This window comes from Haemorhous mexicanus, chromosome 3 (genome assembly GCF_027477595.1).
Source record: "Haemorhous mexicanus isolate bHaeMex1 chromosome 3, bHaeMex1.pri, whole genome shotgun sequence".
Taxonomy (NCBI): Eukaryota; Metazoa; Chordata; class Aves; order Passeriformes; family Fringillidae; genus Haemorhous; species Haemorhous mexicanus.
The window spans coordinates 35046425-35067766 of record NC_082343.1 but is presented as its reverse complement, the minus strand read 5'-3'; the positions used below and the strand labels follow the sequence as shown (position 1 = coordinate 35067766).

The window sequence follows — 21342 nt, the reverse complement described above, 5'->3', positions numbered from 1 at the left end:
TGATGCAGAAAGCGAAATAAGAGGAAAAGTTTCTCTTTTGCTACTTGGAAGTCATAGAGGGAATTTATAGTTACAGTAATCTTTAGGGGAGAAACTGTTGGGATACTCTGCCATCCAATTCTACACTTGATTTTTTTTGAAGACACCATCAACAGTTTCAACTGTTTGAAGCTCACTGGTAATACTGCTCAAGTTCTCCATCATTCCTCAAAATTGGGGCTAGTTTCTTCCAACTTTGTTTCTTGTATTCTTTTGTTCCATTACGAAATAAAGATGATGATGATGATAATAATAATAATAATAATGAAGCCCCTTTGGTCTTAACACAGAATTTCTCATCATATAGGGAATGTTATCAAATCTAGTGATGCGCTACAGCCCACCTTGTATTTGAGCATACTTGGGTGACTGCGAATCTGTGTGAAATGCTTTTCAAAGAGGTCATTTCATTTATTTATGTGGTCTTAAGGTCATTCATGAGGTGCCTTAAGCATTTGAGAAAACAGGATAGAAGAACTGTTAGATTTGAGTTCAGTGTTTTATATTAGCAAAGGCTCTAGATTGCTGTGAGTTTCATTTGTCTGCTATCTTAATCAATGTGTCGATATCCCTTCTTACTTACCAAGCATCTTGCCAAACTGTCAAAATGCTGTTAATTGATATTTCCAGACTCTGTTGAAACACATCTGGATTATCTTCTGCATAAGCTAGAACAGAGTAAAATTAGAGATCTTTTCTTATCACATAGCTTTAAAGAGATGTTTGCATGTCCATGTTTCATGCAGGGATTCAGAAGTTGTAACAGGCAGCAGTGCAGGCACGATCACACAGCATTTTTTCATTTTATTGACAGATCATTCATATTTGGACTGATGGATTTATGGCTGTCACTGCAACAGCAGTGCAGTATTATTAAAGGCTGGAAAATAGTTTAGTGTCAGATAATCAGAAAATTCCTAGATCTCTGCAAATGGACTTTGAAAAAGGTCTTCTGCAGGAAGACAAATCCTGAAATGCTTCTTAGTGACCTGAGGAGGAAACACTGTGCTGAGATTTGTGTCAGGGATTTGAACTTTGACTACCTGTCCTAATTGTCTCACAGGTAGTTAAGGCATTTTTCATTGATATAAAGGTTTCTCAGGGAAAAAACTGACTTTCACCTCAGTGCTAATTATTGTCCAACTTTGATCAAGAGGGCTTTTAGTATGCCTAAATGATAAACCCTTCAGCTCAGCTCCCAGTGATGTTGTGTACTGTGTTGTGTAAGATGTAGAAGAAACTTGGCAGAAATATATCCTGACAGATAACTGATAGTTCAAGTCCAGAACATTGTGGAAAAAAGCAGGTGTATTTCTGTTGGACTTGAAGTAATGAAAGCATGGAGAAGGCTTTTACTCATTGCCCAGTCCAGTCATCTTTCAAAGCCTGATCTTTTACTATTCTGAGCATGCTGGTGATCTGTGGTTTGTATCTAACACACTCTCTTGTCCTATAGTTGGTCCCTTCTGGCAGCCCACCACAGTGTTAGCTGGCCCAGTAGAACCACTTTCTGAGTCTTTAGTTACATTGTTTATAACTATGTTTTTATGGTTGCTGTTACCCTGGTATCCATAACTTAAGTGAAATAGAACATCAAAATTTTATAAGATAGAGTGTAAGAAAAATTTGTCCTAGGTGAAGATTCACCTTAATTTTTTTTTTTTTTTAATAAAGACTAGGTCTGATTTTTTGGTTTCAGGTTTTCTTTCCAAGTTACTTTCAAATCCCGAAACAAAGGTGTCCATCCTTGCTTTTACAAGCATTCTTAAATTTTCCCTGAACACTATGATGTATTTCGGAAATGTTTCTTGAGCTGCATTGAAGATGGAGATGAGGCTTGCAATCATGTGGAGTCATGAACAACTTTTGAGTATATCAGACTGTCCCAGGTCATATTGTGAGATAGCTTTTTGCATGTTGTCTGTTCCAGTGGGATTGGTAACTTTTCACAGTTTTTTAAAAATTTGTAAATAAAAGATTTACACATGGGTTAGTTCATTTTCCTGATGGTTCTTAAGTGATGCCACAGTACTGCTTTCTGCTGTTAGAAAGCTCTCCTTTAAATAGTTAATGCTTTCTTAATTGCACTGACTGCTTTCAGTCACCAGATGAGTGCTTGTCACTGAGTAGAAGTTTCAAGAAAGAACAGCTATTGGCCTGTTGTTTCATTTGTGAAATACAGATGAATGAATATTAACACTTGCAAGTCCTTTGCTGCCTTGTCTTTGGGAAGAGTATCAAGATTTGTTAAGGACCCAGTGTACACTGCTAGTGAAAAGGTAGACAGGAACACTGCAGAACATTTATTTTGAAGATTCCTGTACCTGTTGCAGAAAGAGCACTCCACAGATAAGGATGATAGTCAGTAAACATTGTCCATAACAAAAGTTTAGAGGTGTTAAATTATGGAAATAATAACTTATCTGTCATATCAGTATAAACACTAGTATGTTTAAAATTTTCTTGAGCTATTTGCTAGGGCCATTCAGTGAATATGGATAACTTTTTAATATGTAGCTGAAGAAGGAATTTGCTTAAGTTGTCTTGAAAATTGATAGTGTTAATGAAAACATATCCAATGACAAGTGCTGGTTAATGAAGGCTTGCGTAGCATACAGTCTGTCAGTAGTTCTTCAGTCCCCTGTGCGGTCTGAGGAGGGAAATCTTTTTGATCCACTGCATTTCCCTGATTTGGCTAAGCATGAAACACTCAGGATCTCATTGTTGCATTTGACAGCTGTAGGAGAACAGTTTGGTAAACTCTTGTTTACTGGGCAGTGGGATACAAGGATTCATGAAAAACTCCATATTGAAAGGAAGAGCTGGGAGGGTGAAGGGTGGAACTGAGAATTATGATGGAGTGCCTGAATGACAATGGGGAAAGGGTTAGGGAAGTAGGAAGCTGGGAAGATGGCACTGAAGACTGGAAATATAGGGTTTAATTGGAGAATAAGTAGGCGGTGTGGTTAATGTGGAGAAATAGTGGGGTGGACTTGGCTGACCTGTCTTTCGCAGGTTCCTAGGTTTAAGTTGTGATGTAAATGTAACACTGTAAATGTGAAACTGCTTGTTAAACTTCTTTTAGTAGTGGATTTTTCCTCATCAGTTTTCTATAGCTTTCGTGAGTCAGAAGTCACAAGATCAGCATTTTTCGACAAATAATCTCAGATTCCCTCCCTGTGCCATAATGGGAAAGGAAAAGTCCTTATTCTGAATCTGTGGAGTACCTGCCTTCCCAATACCTACAGAAGGCACCTGGCAACGCCAGACTTAGGGACTTTTCTGAATGTCCTTCTTCAGTGACAGAACTCAGGTTTAACTTATATGATCACCATGTTCAAATGTTATGTTGCAGATAAGTGTTTTGAATGTACAAAGCCTTTTAATTTTGCTAGCTTCTCTGAAGAGCTTGAAAAGGCATCCTAAAGGATAGTTTCACTTTTAAATATAACTTAAATGTGCATGAATCTAGTGTGTTCTGCTTCAGCTTCCCTGTGTAGAATTAGTTACTAGGAGAATATGAGAATGCATTTAATAAACTTGAAGTACTCATAAGAATTTAGTGGCGTTGTAGCCTGGTGTACTGGGGTCTGAACGAATTCATAATGCCAGAAGGAGATCTTGTGGAATATGTGGTAGGAATATGAAATACCAGCTAAACGCTCAGTTGTTACTGTATAAGCAAATGCTAGAAAAGTTGTCAAGAACTCATCTGATTATATGTCCTTTTTCAATGGTGGTATATGGGCTGTATTTCCATCTCAAAAAGAGTGTGACAGAACTAGAAAATTAAGGTATGGAATGGTTTATATACGTGAAACAAATGGTTTATATATGTGAAACAGTGTTCAGTCTGAAAAAGATGATGGGGATGATTTGGAATGGGGAGTTGAGAGAGTGAGAGCATGTGAAAAATGAAAATTGGGAGTTGATTATTCAAGTACAGGAGCTGAGGGCATCGAAAGAAGTAACTATGAGAAATAGTAAAATATGGAGCTCCTGGCTACAGGGCATTGTGGATGCTGATTGTTTGTAGAATTACAACAATGTTGGACAAAGTGGTAGAGGAAAAGCCTGTCTAAGGTCATTGTAGTAATCAAAATCCCTTTTGGGACAGAAGGTCCCTAAGCACAAACTGGATCAGGCTGAGAGTGTTCCAGGAAAGAACCATTGTGCAGATTACCTTTCTTAAATTCGTTACTAACCGCTTGGTTTAGACTACTGTCTTGGGCAAAATATGGGGTTATGAGCATTTTCCTCTGATCCACTATGCCTGCTTCTCTGGTCAGTACAGGTTTTTTAAAGCAATGCCCAAAAGAGGAAGGTAGTAACTCACCAGTCTAAAATAGCTTTTGAGCTACTGCTGCAGTAATGGAAGACTGCTGTTAGATTTTCTGCTAAACCTCTTTTTCTGCAGACTAAACAAGCCCAGTTGTCTTAGTCTTTCCCCTCGTGTTGTATTCTCTAGCCCTCTAACTTCTTAGTACCCCCTTCATGGGACTGGCAAATATGTGCTGATATCTTAGATGGAGGAGCAAAGATGGAACTGATATCCTGGATGTGGGCTTATTGCTGCTTAGAGGAGAATGATCTTTTCCTGTGGTTCTCTCTATGGTAACAGTTTGTTGCTGAGAGGATGCACTGCTGCCTCTTGTTCAGCCCGTCCATCAGGATCCCCAGGTTCTTTCTCTTGGGTTGCCACCCAGACAATTGGTCCCCAGCTTCTCTTGATGTATGGGGTTATATCCCATTCTGGGTGTAAGACTTTGCATTTGTCTTCACTCAACATCAGGAGATTTGTGTCAAGCTATTCTTCTGTCTGACATCCGTGTAAAAGGCAGCCCTGCCATTTAATGCATCAGTTGCCCTCAGTCATCTCCCATTGGTGTCCTCCACAGTCTAAATGAAGGTGCAGCATGTCCCACCATCCAAGCCATTGATGAAGGCAGTGAACCATATATCAGGCTTTGTTGAATGCCACTCATAACTGGGTAGGTGTTGTATCCTGAGCGACTAACTTTGCACATGACAATGTAGCCAGGTTTTCACTTGCCTTATAACCCACCCATCTGCTATTGAGTTCTTGCTGCTTCTCCCAGCATGATTTCTTGGAATCTCCTTATTGGAGCTTGGAAGGGTGAGAAGCTAAATCATTTCCTGCCAAACAGTCTTGGGAGTTCAAAAAGTGCCATATGTGGAGATGTTTTCTTCTGTCACAGAGACTGCAGGATACATAATGGGTGAACTCAGATGCCACTTGAGGGACCAAAAGAGGAATTGGTAGTAAAATTTCATCTGGCAAACTTTCTTTGTTGTGAAATGCTGTGATGGGCCTAGCACTTGAAGAACGGGAACTTCCTGTTACTGAGCTGTGAAGTGTTCCTTGTCCATGTCTGGTTGAGGGTGGAAGCTGTGTAATCTGTCTGTCTGCACCCTTTGAAAGAAAACTTTCTGGAAATTTTTTATCATTTTTCACTTTAAGAAAAATTTTGAAGAAGAATGTGCCCTCAGTGCGTTGTTTGCAGAAGAATTGCAGAGGATTACAGTCTCACAGTTTACTGGGGCTTACAGGAAGGATTCTAGAATACCTTGTGAAATCTTTCCTCATTTTTTTCTTGGGATAATGGCGTAAAGCTGTGTGAGTAGTTTTGTTCTGTACATGCAAGTGATGCCAGTGATATCAGATACATGGAGATCTGAAACCACACAAAGAGCATGGGTACAAGGAGCTCAGGAACATCCTCCTGCTGATTCACTCTCATTTTGAGTCTGTACAGTGGGAGAGGACTCTATGCCTGCAAAGTGAGTGAGACATGAGCTGTCTTGATCTCAGTGGGGTTTTGTTTATGTTCTAAAACCTTTTAAGTGTTAGTGTTAGCTTCTCTTAGTAGTTGCTTGAGCAGACACATCTAGTTAATATTAATGTGGCAGTCTCCAGTGCTTTGGCCCAGATAACACATCTTCCTATTAATAAGGATTATTAAAACCAGCTATCATATAATGAAACTGATACTGAAGCAACTCTGTTGTGCTTGTTGCTAAAGGAAAAGATAAACTTTAGATCACATGTCTTGTTTTTTATTAACTAAATCCAGTTTTTGCAAATAAGTGGGTTTGAAGGCACTTTGTGATGAGAATCTGGGTATTCGTCTCCTTCAGCATTCTTGCTGTTTGTAGAACATTTCAAATTTTCTTTCCTGCTTCAGCTCTAGTGTGTTTTCTCTTTATTAAATCATTTTGGACAGCACTTCCAGCTGATGTGGCAGATGAAGGTATGTGCATATAGTGAAATCTAAAAGAAAATGTTGTTTGTATATACCTGGTTTAAGCCATTAATGTAATTTGTCTAAAATAGGAACCTGAACTTGTGTTCCTCTAATAGTTTCCTTTCTATCCTTTCCTAAAGTTTGAGAATGTTTCTGTTTTGAGGAGGGGAGAGGTTCATGGAGTGCCTTTGTGATGACAGCAGACTGCTTTGGTGAGGTGATGTTTAGTGCAAATAAGGGGCTGGGAAGATAAAACTACACTGCTGAAGTATCCACAGGGGATGTACATAAGGAAGAGAAGAGGAGAAACGAGGGAGGATCTATAACTGATAAATTCAGTAATTACGAGCAGTCATGGCCTGATTTGGCCAGCCACTAGACATCTTCTCATTATGGTGTTCCCATCTGTTCATAACCACCATGTCTTTGTTTCATTTGGGAGCCACTGATGTGAAATAATTTGGAGACAACTTTTAGACCAGACTTAGAGATTTGCTCTTTATGCTCTTTTGTGTGAACTCTTTGCAACTCATCCGTCGTTGGGATTTTTCTGTAGTATTAGTTTGATTTAGATTCCTGCAAGTTGAACTTTAGGACAGGATTTTCCTTTTTTTAAAATTTTATTTGTATTGCAGAACTTCCTCAAATTGCAAATGTTCTGGTATGCTTGCCTTGGCAGATATGTTGCTTAGCTAGTATGTAATTAGGTGTTATATTTGCTAACTTTCAGTTGATTTTATGGTTACATGAGGTGGTAGCAGTAAGAAAGGCACTTGCTTCATAACAGATGAGGACAAGTGATACCTAAGGTTTTTTTAATCCCAGGTACATGTGAAAAGTGCGTGAGAAGTAGCTGAGTGAGGTTCTAGCAGGAAGTGTTTTGGTCTCAGATGGAAAGAATAGTTTTGCTGTCCACTAACCTCGCCTTTTCTTGAGTTTTGGATTCTCTTTAAGGAGCTTGATGCTCAAATCTTATGGTACAAAATCAATGGAATAGATACGGCTTTTGATCTCCTTAAAGTTCATTTATTTATTTTTTCCATGCTAACAAGTATTTTGAAATGAGTAGTGGGATATTGTTTGGATATTTTAATTTAAATGGCAGATGCCATTAATTGCCAGATTGGCAATTAATAATGGCAGATGCAATTAAATACCAGAAACAGGTATTGCTGCACATAATGTATCTGTTCTATTGGGCTGATGGGATTCCTGTTTCTCCAAAAATGTTACTTTAATTCTTTATTTAAAGACCTAGTGACATAGATCAAAGTTATGAACTTTGATCCTTTAGATACTTGTTTGGACTTGGGTCTTAGCCCTATGGAATCAGTGCTATGATGCATGTGTTTACCACTCTCACTTTATAGCTGCAGGTAAGTGTTAGTTTTCTTTAATTTAGAAATTATTTTTAAGCTTTTTTCCTCTGTATTGGGAGCTGCGTGTCAAGAGAATTACTGACTTTGATATGTTTTAATAATATTCCTGGCTAGCAGTTTTCTAGGTGAATTAGCTTCTTCCAATATCACAAAAGATAAAGGTGTTACTGCCAGCATTAATCTCTATCACTTCATGATGGTGGCCAAGCACATGCAAGTGACAACCACTTCTCTTAAGCTCTATAGCTTTGAGGCTGAATCTATCTTTAGCAGAGAGATGGAGACAAACTTTTTCATTGTTCTACTTCTTGAAATGCAAGGCTAATTCTCTAATTGGTTTGGTTCATCTTAATGCCCATAGGCAAGGGGGCATGCCAGATGCTGCTTAGACTGTTATGAGTTCTCCAGACAAGTTTGTTTTCTGTAATACCTCCCATGGGTCAGATTTCGATCACAGGAAATTGCTGGTTTCTGTTCTCTGTTGTTTGAAATAAAAAAGGTGGAGGTGAAATGTTCCTTTTCCTAGGTTCTTAATTTCTGCAATCTGATGCTTGTTTGGTTTTATTTCAAGTTTTTAGGTTGCTAGTTTTAATGTTGTGATAGATGTCATATCGCAGTGTAATATGCTATTGGATTTGCACTTCTGGCATGCTAGCAGCCTGCCAGGTTTCCTTGTAGGAACTGACAAAAGGTTTAATGACTTCTTTGTGAGTTGTTTTGTTTTTAATACTAGGAGATAAGCTGGAGATATTGGATGAAGCTATGATTCACTTGTGCCAAAACTGAAAAGCAAAATCATTAGAAACTTGGAATGACTGTTTTTTCTCCTCTCACCCAGAATAAATTACAGCTAGAGCAATGGGGGCTAAAATGAGAGTAACAGTTGAGTTTTGATGATCTAGCTTAAATAATTTAGTGATTTTACATGAAACCTTTTAGCTGTGGTTTGCGAAGGTGCAGATCACTATTTATTGCAGTAAACTTAGGCTGGACAGGCAGGACATAATGTTAGAGGGGCACCAGTATGTTTTTCAGTGAGTATTGTCAGAGTCCTTTAGCACATTGTAAAATATTGATCCTGTGTTTAAAAGAACACTTCTCACAATGCTTTAGGATGATTTAACTTTTTTAGGCATAACTTCTAGGTTACTACATCTGTAGCGGGGACTTCTATATTCACTGGTTTCCTGGTTTTCAATCTATTGTTATAATCATATGGTCAACCATATATAGACTGTGTTACATCATGTGACTAGTATTAGAATTATCTTGAAATGTGTTTTGTGAACTTTTAAAATAAACTGCTATTTGCAAAAAAGCTTCTCAGCAACTCAGAGGCTATTTAGTGTAAACTAGTCAGTTACAAAATGTGTTTCTCTGGGTTTTGGAAAAATATTAAATATTGATCTAATAATTTCCTTGAAGTTCCATCGACTTAGGCTAAGGGAGGCTGTTTTGTTTTTATGTGCTTCAAATAAAATAGAAACAGCAACTGTAAATAACTTCCTAGAGATAATTTGGCCAATCTTTCTGTCATTACAACCAACCAGCCAGCACACAACAAAAAAATCACAGCTGGCAGACAATATATTTTTTGTTCTACGTTATAAGTTCTTTTGTTTTGCAATGGAGCAGAAATGCTATGTTACTTGCCTTATTAGTTATCTTCATTGGCTTCTAAAGATTTGGACCATTTACTCAGAGGATATTAGCTGTTTGCTGCTTTAGACTTGAGATTTCATTAACATCCCTACAGAATTGATAAAATAAGAGTGGTCTAGCCTGGAAAGCCACAATGACTGGGGCTCCTACATACTACAGAACTCCTAGTTCACAGGGCATGAACATACTCCTGTGCTTGACAGGAAATAAGGAAAGTGCAAAAGAAAGTGTTCATGGTGTTGGCACTGCCAGAAAGGGTTAGCTGCTTTTCCCATTTTCTCTGGGAGGGGGAAGGAGAAGTGATGTGTTAAAGAAAGTGTCCTGTAGTGATCCATCCCTTGGATCACTCTGGATAGTCTGCAAGCATCATCAGAATCTACTGAGGTTTCTAGTTTAGTGCATCAAATACTGTTCAATTTATTTGCGTAATAGTTTCCAGTATGTTGTTGAAACCTTAAAGATAATAAAACTTGTATTTGAATTTTTGCAAAGCTTATTTTCCTTGCCTGCAGCTGTGTTGGTTGTAGAAACTCTTGTGTGAGGAACTCCAGTGTATTGGCAAAACCACATTTTGAAATTAGTTGATTTACCATTCAGAGAACTCTTTTTTGCTGAGCAAGGACCAAAGACTTTGCAATTATCAAGTGATTCCGGACTCTTCAAGTGTTTCTGACTGCTGTATGAATGATTACAATTGCAGTATACTTACTGCTGGCAAAGGCATATGTCCTTTGTTTTGGGGGTATGTCATTGTTTCCGAAATCTCGGTGAGAAGGGCAGCTGACGACTGTTCTTTACCTGCATTTTCAAAGAGAGGATACCACAAATGTAGTGTGGTCAGATTCATGTGCCCTGTATTTCCAGAAGTTTTAATTTCCATTTAACTCTTATCAAAATGTGAAGATTACAGAATTATGTAGCTGTCCTTACCTGGTGGTTTTACTGTATGGTAGCTACCAAAATGGTGATTTTTAAATTATTTATAATAAAAACAGTATCCAGTGTCTGAGGAAAGAGGAGAACATGGACAGGACATGATTAATGCAAAATTTGATGAAACTCCTGTTTCTGTGTGACAGGAAGACATCTATGTTGACGATGCAGCATTTTCAGCTGCTGTTGGAGAATGCGTCCATGTATTTATAAGGTACACACAATCTGCTTCTGGAGAGGCAGTTTACTCTGTGATAGAAAGCAGTTTGCCTTTTATTCAGGTAGCATTTCACATGGATTACATTTAGTTCTGCAGTCTATCCAGCTTTAGACATGTAATAGTGATGAGTAGCATTAAACATTTTAGGGGATAATATCCATTGCAGCAGCCTTTCCTTATTAATCTGATGGCAGTCTTCCCCTGCCTTCACCAAACTTCTCAGACCTGTTACTAGCATCATGTGTGCAGCACTAAGCAGAAATGAGCTGTTGTAGAGTCTCAAGGAACACATACCACATTGGTATGTGTTACATGCTGTACTTAGTTTTGAGAAGTTTAAGTGTTATTTTGCTTGATGAAGTGCTGTTAGTAAGCCTTAATGGTAATTTAGCAATTTTGTCTCAGTGTTCATGCTGGTTTGTACATTTTTGTTGTTATTATTGATTGTCAGCTAGTATCAAGTTCACCAGGCATCTGCATTAAGATAGAAAATGCTAGCTGAGGCCTCCTGCTAGGAGGAGGACTTAAAGTAATGGCTTCCACTGTAGGAATAAAATGGTTGTAGTTACTGATGGGATGTATTGGTAGTTTGTTTTTTAATGTAGTAAATATAAAAGCTTGGTGAAAATTGTGGTTGCTAAAATACTAGGTTTTGATCATTTCAAGAAGTAAAGATTTTGGCAAAGTTTTACATTACTTTCATAAACAGAAATTAGAGGTCTTTTCTATAAAAGCATTTTTCTAATTAGATCTTGCATTTTATTTTTCCTTTATAGCTAAACCAGGTGGACGGGTGAGATGTCAGTATATTTCTGCTGTGGATAAAGTGATCTTTGTGGACGATTATGCAGTAGGATGTAGGAAAGATCTCAATGGCATCTTACTGTTAGACACAGCTCTGCAAACGCCTGTTTCAAAACAAGATGACGTGGTTCAGCTTGAATTGCCAGTTACAGAGGTAAGATGGGGGGGGTGGAACGAAAAGAGGTATGTAAATAACTGTGTCAGAAATACTGAAACCAGACATTTGACTCTGAGTTTCTAGGGTGATATTAACACCATGCAATGGAAAAGTTTCTTAGTTATTAGCTGTTGTAGGGCCATAGCTTTTCACAGTTTCTTGTATCTCAAACAAATAAGAGCATGCCCCATACCAGATTATTTCAGAAGAAAGAAGTATTTAGTGACCAGAGATAAGGATTCATTTCCCCACCTTTGTCAGTGATTGTGTATGGAATATATATGCACTTCTAGGAGTCAGTCTGGCCTGTTAGGTATCCCTGATTTGTTGTTATAGTCTTTCAGGGAAAGAAAGATGAAATCAGGTAACATGGTGTTCCATCATGTGAAGAATTAGAGCTGGAATGTAAGTTTTCTAGCAAGGTCAGCTGGCCAAACAGAAGACTTTTTTTCTGTGCAACCCTGGCTTCCCTTTTATGGTTGGATGAGGTGTAACACAGTACTTTGTGGTTTGGGCATTTAGAGAAGCTAATGTAGACATTTCTGCTTAGAGTGTAATACTTCGGATTTTGTTGCATTTGTTAATCCTCAGCATTGATGTACTTTATTTATGTGTTATGAATCAAGAATGTATGTTATATCTGAGGTTTTTAACTATGTGACTTGAGTAGGAGTAACAGCAATAAAATGTTTCATAGAGGTCTCTGAAGTGAGTTTTCTGGGTTCCTCATGCTTGCTGCCCACTGGCATTGCTTTTGTACCCTTTGTGGGTTACTGAAGAATCCTGGTATGTGTGGCTGAGTGTGAAGTGTCAGAGGTCAGGATTTTGTTTCATAAGGTCTGCTGTGACAGGTTTGCAGTCTCACATTATTCAATACAACCTGTAAGTTTGTGTCAGTTTTTGGCACAGAGATTCTTTGGTTCTAAAGTGTTTACAGACCCTTACTTACAGCATTTCTCTGGAAAGATCCTTCCTATAGGAAAAGAAATGTGGACTTCAGTAGGAATAGCTTTGGCAGTTTCATCACCAGATCAGTGAGGAAGGAGGCAAAACATTATCAGTCTCAAGTTCTTTTAATTTTAAAGAGGTGGTAACCCAAACCTTGGAAAAACTTAGTAAATACTAAGCAAATATCATACAAACACATCTGCCCACCTCTTTCATCATAGAAAGGTCAAGAACTTTCATCCAAGGAAGGGTGTTTAATGTTTTGGTTTTTTTTGTCTCTAGAACTTTTCTGCAAATTTTTGCACTTAATTTAAGTAGTCTTTTAAGTAGTTTGATCTGCTGGTACTGCAGTGCACCTTTATGCATTTCTAATTGTCAGCATTAACAAGTAATGAAGCAATCTGTGCTGTTTTGAATTTGCTGTAGAACACTAAAATCTAGGAACTTCCACAGTCTTATCTGTTTTTCTTCTGATACAACCTTAGCTAGAGGGTTAGTTTGTCTTATTTCAGTCTTTCTTCCCCTGAACTTCCCAGACATAACTAAGAGGCCTTTTGGTCCATTCTGTTTCGAGCAGCTTGTGGTTGTTTAAAGGACTGGCTCACCATTGTCCTTGGGAAATATTCCCCTGTATTTGTAACTTGAAAGAATTCCTGTAATGTTTTTCAGATATTAACCCACCTAACAGCAGATTTAGAATATTCTGTGCCTTGCACAATTAAGCATTCCTTTAAACTTTACCTGTCAACATAAAGTTAGCAGACAGAGGGATAAACTGGAAACTGATGAGGCTTGTAGGAAAATGTCTATAAATGGATGATTATAGCATTCTCTTCTAGCTGCATTATTTCTGAGTTTCAAGAACTAACTTCTAAACTGGCCTAGGTTTTTCTTTGCTTCATTTTTCAGCTTTGCTATATTAGCATTGTAAGTAACTTATCTCTAATTGTATTGCAGTGTGGTTGTTCTCATTATTATTGACCTTTTTGAAGGTACAAAGCTACTCAGAAAATGGCAAGACTTTTGTTCTTGCTGTCACTTTTTGTCGTTAAAGCTGAATGAATCCTTTTGAAGAGAAAGCATTGGGCAATAGATGTCTCCTCATTGCTTGCTTTAATAGATCTTGTTTTAACTTTTATAGCTGACTTTTTTTAACATTTGGTAATATTGCTCTTGAGAGAATTTGTAGAAATTACTGTTACCATTACTGAAGTTTATCTGTGGGTTGGCCTGTGAAGTAAAATTCGGAACATCATACTCAGGTCTGGAATGGGAATTATGCTGATATAATATATGATAAAGTAGGATCTGGCAAAGGATGTTTCCGAGAGTAATGAAACAGGCATAATTTCTGTTGTAGTTACTCAGTGTGGATGCTAACTTTGCTTGCACATCTGCATTTTAGGCTCAGCAGCTGTTATCTGCTTGCATAGAAAAAGTAGATGTTTCTAGCACAGAGGGATATGATTTGTTCATCACACAACTGAAGGATGGCTTAAAAAATACCTCACATGAAACAGCAGCAAATCATAAAGTTGCAAAGGTAAGAATTTGTACTGTCTAACATGGATTCCCAAGTCTAATTTGTGTGTCTACCCTTGAAGCATACAAAATCTGTGACTCAGTATGGTGGATTTTGTTTGAAGACAGTGGAATATATTATCTATTCCTTAGTTTTATATGTAAAGCTTCACTTGGTAAGAGAAGAAACAAGATTAGTTTCTTGCTGATAAAGTCAACTAATAACCCCAACTGAGCTTAAAATTCGAGGTTACTTTCCTTGTGTTATGTTCCTGTTGCTTTCGTGTGTCTGTTGTATTTCTTGATATCACATGTGTTCAGTTTTGGTTTTGACACTCTTCTGATCTGTTCGTTGTAAAGATTTTAAAATTCTAAAACATAGACTTTTTTTTCCTTACTTAGTGGGCAACGGTTACGTTCCACCTTCCTCATCATGTTTTGAAGTCTGTCGCCAGTGCCATTGTAAATGAACTCAAGAAGATAAATCAAAATATTGCTGCCTTACCTGTAGCATCCTCTGTGATGGATAGGTTATCTTACCTCTTACCCAGCGCACGACCAGAGCTTGGTGTGGGACCTGGCCGATCTGTGGACAGGTATATTAAGACAAAATAAGTGATGAATTTGACTCCTTAGTTGTATCAGGATGAGCTCTTAGATGACTTTAACTTACTTGCCAAAGAGTTAGTCCTATTCTGTACTTCATTGCTGTTACACATACAGCTAATGAACTGTTCAATGTGTGCTGTGCCATACATATTACTGAATTTAAGAAAGCCTTTATGAACACCACAATCTGGGTTTCAACTTTAATGCAAATCAAATTTACTTTGCTGTTAATCCCAACATACACTTTTAGAAAGGTAAGAATTGAAGCCTTAAATACTTCATTACTGAAGTATTTATACTTCATTACTTCGTACTTCAGTATCCTGGAGTCAATTGCTTTTCCTTCATACAAGAAAGAGTCATGCTCATGTTTTATGGTTTAGAAGTTTAGGAAGTTACCTTTGCAGACCATATATATGCTGCTTCTGAACTCTAGTCAACTGTGACGTGTGCAGGGTAAGAGAACGTTTTATCTCAGATTGCTGCTTCATCTCTTTCTGATCTAAGTGGTAATGTATACACAAGCATTATTTTAACCTTCATAAGCTGAGACTAGTTAGAATACTGGTAAGTCTTCTAAGTTTATAAATTATTCTTTCTTGAAAGTGTCTGTACAAATATTATTTTGCTTTTGTATTATCATTTCTTACATCTCAAATAATTTAATGAATTTGATTTCATCTCTTAGCTTTCCTTTCCCAAGCCTTCAGGTCTACCTGTACCTCACCACATTGTATTTTGATTCCAGCTCTCCCAGGATCTGTCTCTTGAGCTGGTATAATGTCAAGTTAAGATAGCTCTTATGTGAGTGTTGCTAGAATAGATTACTTCCTTTGCAGGAAATGTTTAATATTTCCATTCTCTTACAAGACAGCAAAAATCTCCTGAAACTGAGAAGTAGAAACAGGAAATAAGGCACATTTCCTTCTAACAGCCCTAGTTCTTGGGAGAACAAAACTCTGTCAAGGGAAAAGGAAAACTGATACTCATTTCTTGTGTGCTATTGCAGATGAGAGACATGCATTGAGTGAAGGTGGAAAAGAGAGGAACTTCTTTGCTCTCTTAGCTGAGTTGCAGAGGGGTTCATATTTTGGGATGTAGTAGTTTAAAATTTACAAGTACTACAGTATGTAGTGAGTGATGACTGGGAAGGAGGCTTGTACCACATATTTAGTTAAGCCTAAAATATCACTTTAGAGTATTTTTAAATATGCATATTCATATCTTTAACTAAGAACCCCAAATTTTTGCGGTAGTTGTCATGTTTAAAATGACAACTTGCGGTTCTGTTTGGCTAGCTTCTCCACCTGCCTTCGATGCAGAATAGCTTTGGGTATCTGATGCTTTTCTGCAGGTAGATCAAACAGGCTACCTGGAAGCTTATTTTCTTAATCCTGCTTTTAAGGTCCATAGTTTGTTGTGTGGCTTTTAGTTTTTTACTGGGGATGTACTTTAAGCACCCAAGTGAGGGAAGTTTGTAGTTTTCCTGTAATAGCTAATTATAATTTTATATGTAAATTATAGGTAACTATTTGTGCTATTTTTAATGGTTACCAAAGCACTAAAAGTCTTATAAATAGTTTGGGGTTTTAATTTTAAGTGGCAATTTGGATCATGTAGTTTTTCACCTTTTTAGGTCTTTGATGTACAGTGAAGCTAACAGACGGGAGACATTCACTTCATGGCCTCATGTAGGTTATCGGTGGGCACAGCCAGATCCTATGGCTCAAGCTGGGTTCTATCACCAGGTAAGAGATTTAGTTGTTCTTAGTATTTGTTCCCCAGGTGGGAGGGCAGGGGAAAAAAGGTGGTGATGTTTTTTCCTAGGTTTTTTTTTTCTTTTTTTAATGGGTTCCTTCAATTATGCATAAACCATAAAAACTTTGTCATTCAGCTCTTTTTTTTTGTTTTGTTTTTTTTTTAAGCTTCAAGGGGTTTTGGTGCCTAGAGTTTGCTTTTTTTTTTTTTTTTTGGTACAGATTCCAGAAAATGCTGTTCTTAACTTCAGCATATAAAACTTTTTGAAATATCAGATTGATCTGAGTTAACAGTAATAGAGATGAAATTGGCTGTTACATAGAATCTGTCTTTCTTCTTGTTAGATTGTTGAGTAAATAATCCTTTTTATATGACAAGGAAAGCAAAAAAGCAGTAAGCTTGGCACTGGACTTCTCTAAACGTACTTTCCTAGTAGAACTTTATTGAATCAAACAGAGGTCCTAGATCACATTAAATTGTTAGGCTCAGTGAATAAATACAACCTCAATGTTTTATTCCCCTACTTTTACTTATTTCCATTTTTCATTAATTGAAATTATTCCTGCTTTAAAAATATATTTATAATATGGATTTAGATAATGATGGCTGGGTAGTGCCTGTCGTTTGACAGCAATATTGTTTGCTTCATTCTGTCAGCTGTAAAGCATGATAGGTGGATGAAGTTTTTGGATGATTTCTTAAACGTGCACAGAAGGAGAAATGCAGGGAATTCATATGTTGGAATTGCAACTGCATATTCCCAAGCATGTCTTGAAATGAGATCATGAAAATGCTAAATTTTAAGAGAATGGAAATTTTGATTGTTTTTCCTCAGTTACTTCAGTTAGTAACAACTGTTCTTTGCAGAGGAGTAGTAGAGAATGCTTAATGTCCTAAGAGATTGGTAGGAATATTTTTTAACCCGTGTTTATCCAAGCATGTATTCTGCTGCAGTTCTAAATTTTTTTAACCTCGTGAACTTTTGCCAAAGAAAAAAAAGCAATTTCTGTTCTTTGTCTGTTGTTTGCATCCTATGACTTGCATGAATGTTGGTTCTGGATCTCTTCTACAGTAATGTACATTCTTTTTTTAATATGAAATGCTGCCACTTTGTAGTATATAATCTGTGGCCTTTTATATGTTTGGTGTGATGCTTTAGTGTGTCACTAGAGGGAAAGAAGTTGATCACCTAGTTAAAAGTGTTTCATAGTACGTAGCTATATAAATTTCAAGTGTTTCTTCCTATTTTCATAGCCTGCTTCATCAGGAGATGACAGAGCCATGTGCTTTACCTGTAGTGTGTGCTTGGTGTGTTGGGAGCCTACAGATGAACCTTGGTAAGTTTAATGATGTGTGAGGAAAACCTAATTTTGTGCTGAAGAGGTTAGAAATCTTCAAAGGTCAAAAATCAACATTTCTTAATGGTATTTGTGGTGAGTTTAGGAAAAGTCATTGACAAGAATGGGTTTGCAAAATGATTCCATGGAACGAGTCACAAAAAGATTTGATGTTGATGTCAAATTTCTGTATAATACTAAAAAAAAAATTACGTAGTTGGTTTTATATCTTAATTCTGATTTGCTGTTTCATTTCAAATTGCTTCTTTGAGAGTTGACATCCAATACTTCTTTGCGGGGATCTAAACTGAATCTTCTATTTGATTGTGACTAGAATACATCTCTTTTTAGGTTCAAAAACTGCCATGGCTGTGTAGTGCAGATTTGCCTTTTATATGAAATTGCAGTATCCATTTCTTGTTTCCTGAATCATCTAAAATTGTGGATAGTGACAGAAATGGGGGACCTTACACTAATTAAAGAGTTCCTATGTAATTTTATTCTTGATTAGTTGGTAATTTGTAATCTTTTCTTGAACACATCAGATTCCTGACTTGCTAGAAACTTTTCCTTGTAATATTATCTTCATAGTTTTTGTCTACTCCTTTCACTTAGGATTTTCAAGACATTTTGTAGCTGTGTAATTGCTCTTGTCATGTCTCTGCATTGGTTGTATATCAAGATTCGTTTTTTTCCATGCTTCTTGGTTAATGTGACATTCAGGACTGTTTCCAGTTTTGATTTTTTCAATTGTATAGATATAGAACAAAAACCAGTACATTGCTTCTGTAGTTACTCGTAACATTAGAGTTTTAATGTACGGTAATTTAATCTGGGCTTTTCTTCCTGGGGACATGATTGGCCACTGCTTATAGAGCAATTTTTTTTTTAATGGACTAATTATATTAAGAGCATTGTGTAGATTGATCTATTTGAATATGAATGTACACTGAGTGATCAAAGTCTTTAATACAGTCTGCTATTGAGAATCAGCAGGGAAAGTGTGTTGGTAACTTCAGAACTCTCTTGTATGGTTGACTGCAATTCAAACAGTTCAGTTTCAGCTTCACTTCTAGGGCTTAGCTTGCATATGCTGTGTGTAGTTTTCACAGTAAAAAGTGGCTGTTTTCTGTGTTTGTTTTTAATCGGAAAGGTCTGAACATGAGAGACATTCCCCAAACTGCCCATTTGTCAAGGGTGAGCACACTCAGAATGTACCTCTTTCAGTCACACTGGCAACAAGTCCAGCGCAATTTCCCTGCACAGATGGCACTGACAGAATCACCTGCTTTGGATCTGGAAGTTGCCCTCATTTTCTAGCTGCTGCAACAAAACGAGGAAAGATCTGCATATGGGATGTTTCCAAACTTATGAAGGTATGCAATATAAATAATTATTTTTCATCACCTATTTACTGATAAGGCATATCTTGATTCAAAATCAAATACCTCTTCTGCTTTTGTATTGTTATTTCTCAGGTCCACTTAAAATTTGAAATCAATGCATATGATCCCGCTATTGTGCAGCAACTTATGTTACCAGGAGAACAGAGCTCAGGGGTTGACTCAAGGAGACCAACACTAGCATGGTTAGAAGATTCCTCTAGCTGCTCAGACATACCAAAATTAGAAGGAGACAGGTAAGCCACTCTACCAAATGAGAAATATTAAGTGCTCCTGTGTGAGTGGTAAATGCCATTTAGCAAAGTCATGCTTTGTGAAACATAAGATTGGTAATTTTCTTTTCATGGAAATAATATTTTTAGTAACTCTTTATTTGTACACAATTCAACACTTGAAAAAGACTGATCTAAATTTCTATTTTTTAGGCCAGTTTCCTGCTGTTCCAGTTTTATACTCTTCTAGCAAAGAGATTGCAGATCTCATTTCTGCTCTATGCTCATGTTTCAGAGGCAGTGTAAAAAGAGAAAGGAATATAAGTTTTGGATTGCTTTTCATTTTAGTTATGGATTATACATTTCAGATTTTGAAAGTAAAGGCTCCTCATGGACTTCTGGAATACGCTTTTTTTCTGATTGCTTCTCCGCAATTTGTGGTTGTGTCATTCTGAAAATAAACTGTGTGGATGTGCTAGGAATTTGTGCTTCCTTGCATACTTTTAGTACATATATACAGACTCTAAACAATTAGATAGTCCTGTTGCAAGGGTTTGCATAAGCTAGAGGGTATGTCACTGCTTAGAAAGTGTGATGTGAGAAAGAGTAGTATTTCACTCGTGCTTCATGCAGCCTGTTACTGAGTACTCTGGTCTTGCCAAAGCTCAATAGAGTGAATAACTGTTGGAAAATTTACAACAAAAGTTGACTGGGGAGTCTTGCTGCTTTTCTGAATGTTTCTTCTTAAACTTCAGCGTTAAGACGAAGGTAACAATGCTGCTATATGCACAGGGAGGTGAATCTTTGGTTTTAATCTTAGTGTGATATCTACAGTAGTGCAGAGCAAATATGAAGCTTGCTCTTCTGCTGACATGGGTGACATCAGCAGCTGCCTGGACTCTTACTATAGCTTTAGGGCTGGGAACTCCTTAATAGTTAAAGAATTAAACCAGTTTTAAGAGCTGGATAAAGGACAGTGCAATCATTCTGCCTAGAACTAAGCATCTTCCATTTCTCTTAACCTACATGGAATTTACTGTCACTTCTCCGCTTAAGGGGAAGCTGGATTGGAATTAAAGTATTGAATTGTGTCTGCCATGTTGTGAAGTGAATGTTGATCAGGTTTGAGCCCACAAAGATCTGTCTTTTGGATTTGAGGAATAAGCATCCAGTTTCTTGAAGTTTGAGGATCTGACTTGGTATTGTGAGTAGTTTTACCTGAAGCTGCAAAGGGATTACTGTTCTTCCTGTGAGTAATGAGCTTGTTACAGGAAATAATTTCTTTTACTGGAAAAGTCAGATGCATTAATTATTTATATATTCTTAGAACTACTCAGGAGCCTATTTATCTTGAATAGGTGTCTTGAACAGAATCTGGTTTTATGACAGAAAGATTTATCAGAAAGATTTATCAGTATTTTTAGTTAGTTCAGTATTTTAGGCAATATTTTTAAAACCAACAACACTGTTCATCCCTTGTTTCAGTACTAGCTACAAAATCATTTGTAGAATTGAAGACTGATCTATCAGCTCCACTTTCCAGAGATGATTTTGAGGAATTTGACGATGTTGATATTCATTTTCAGATGATTGTATGGTTTCATTTTTCTTGGAAAGATTCCTGAGAACTGGTTTTCATTTTAATTCAATTTAGACCTGAATTGTAGGAAATACAAGAGTAGAATGAGGCAAAAAGAAATCTGGTCTATTGATTGAATAATGGAGAAAAAAGTCTTTATGCTGTTGGTGTCTGTGATGATGAACTCATCAACGGATGAACAATGCTGGCTAAAAGGAATGGCTAGCTATAGTATACATTGTGTTTTTTATGATTTTTTACTAATTTTATTAAAAATAAGCTTGCAATTAGCATGTACATCGTGTCATTCCTACATTATTTTTTTTCCAGTGATGATCTACTGGAGGATTCAGACAGTGAAGAGCATTCCAGATCGGAATCTGTTACAGGTAGGTTATATCTGACCTGTTATATATGTAATAGTTTAGAGGTGAAAGGGGAAATTCTTCTTCCAGAGTTGGAATAGGATTTTTCAATGGATTTACCATTGAAAGGAGTGTCAGTATTTAAGTTTG

At 37.1% G+C, this 21342-nt stretch overlaps 1 protein-coding gene across 6 annotated transcripts in view; it reads left to right on the top strand.

Annotated features, from left to right (window-relative positions):
- BIRC6 (baculoviral IAP repeat containing 6) overlaps positions 1 to 21342 on the top strand; it is a 176468-nt gene that overhangs the window by 4413 nt on the left and 150713 nt on the right. For all 6 annotated transcript variants that reach the window (XM_059841328.1, XM_059841327.1, XM_059841323.1 and 3 more), the window contains exons 2-9: positions 11276 to 11457; positions 13814 to 13951; positions 14332 to 14525; positions 16175 to 16286; positions 17551 to 17633; positions 18787 to 19009; positions 19112 to 19272; positions 21158 to 21216. In XM_059841328.1, coding sequence (XP_059697311.1) covers positions 11276 to 11457; positions 13814 to 13951; positions 14332 to 14525; positions 16175 to 16286; positions 17551 to 17633; positions 18787 to 19009; positions 19112 to 19272; positions 21158 to 21216 — 1152 coding nt within the window. The remainder of the gene's footprint in view (positions 1 to 11275; positions 11458 to 13813; positions 13952 to 14331; positions 14526 to 16174; positions 16287 to 17550; positions 17634 to 18786; positions 19010 to 19111; positions 19273 to 21157; positions 21217 to 21342) is intronic.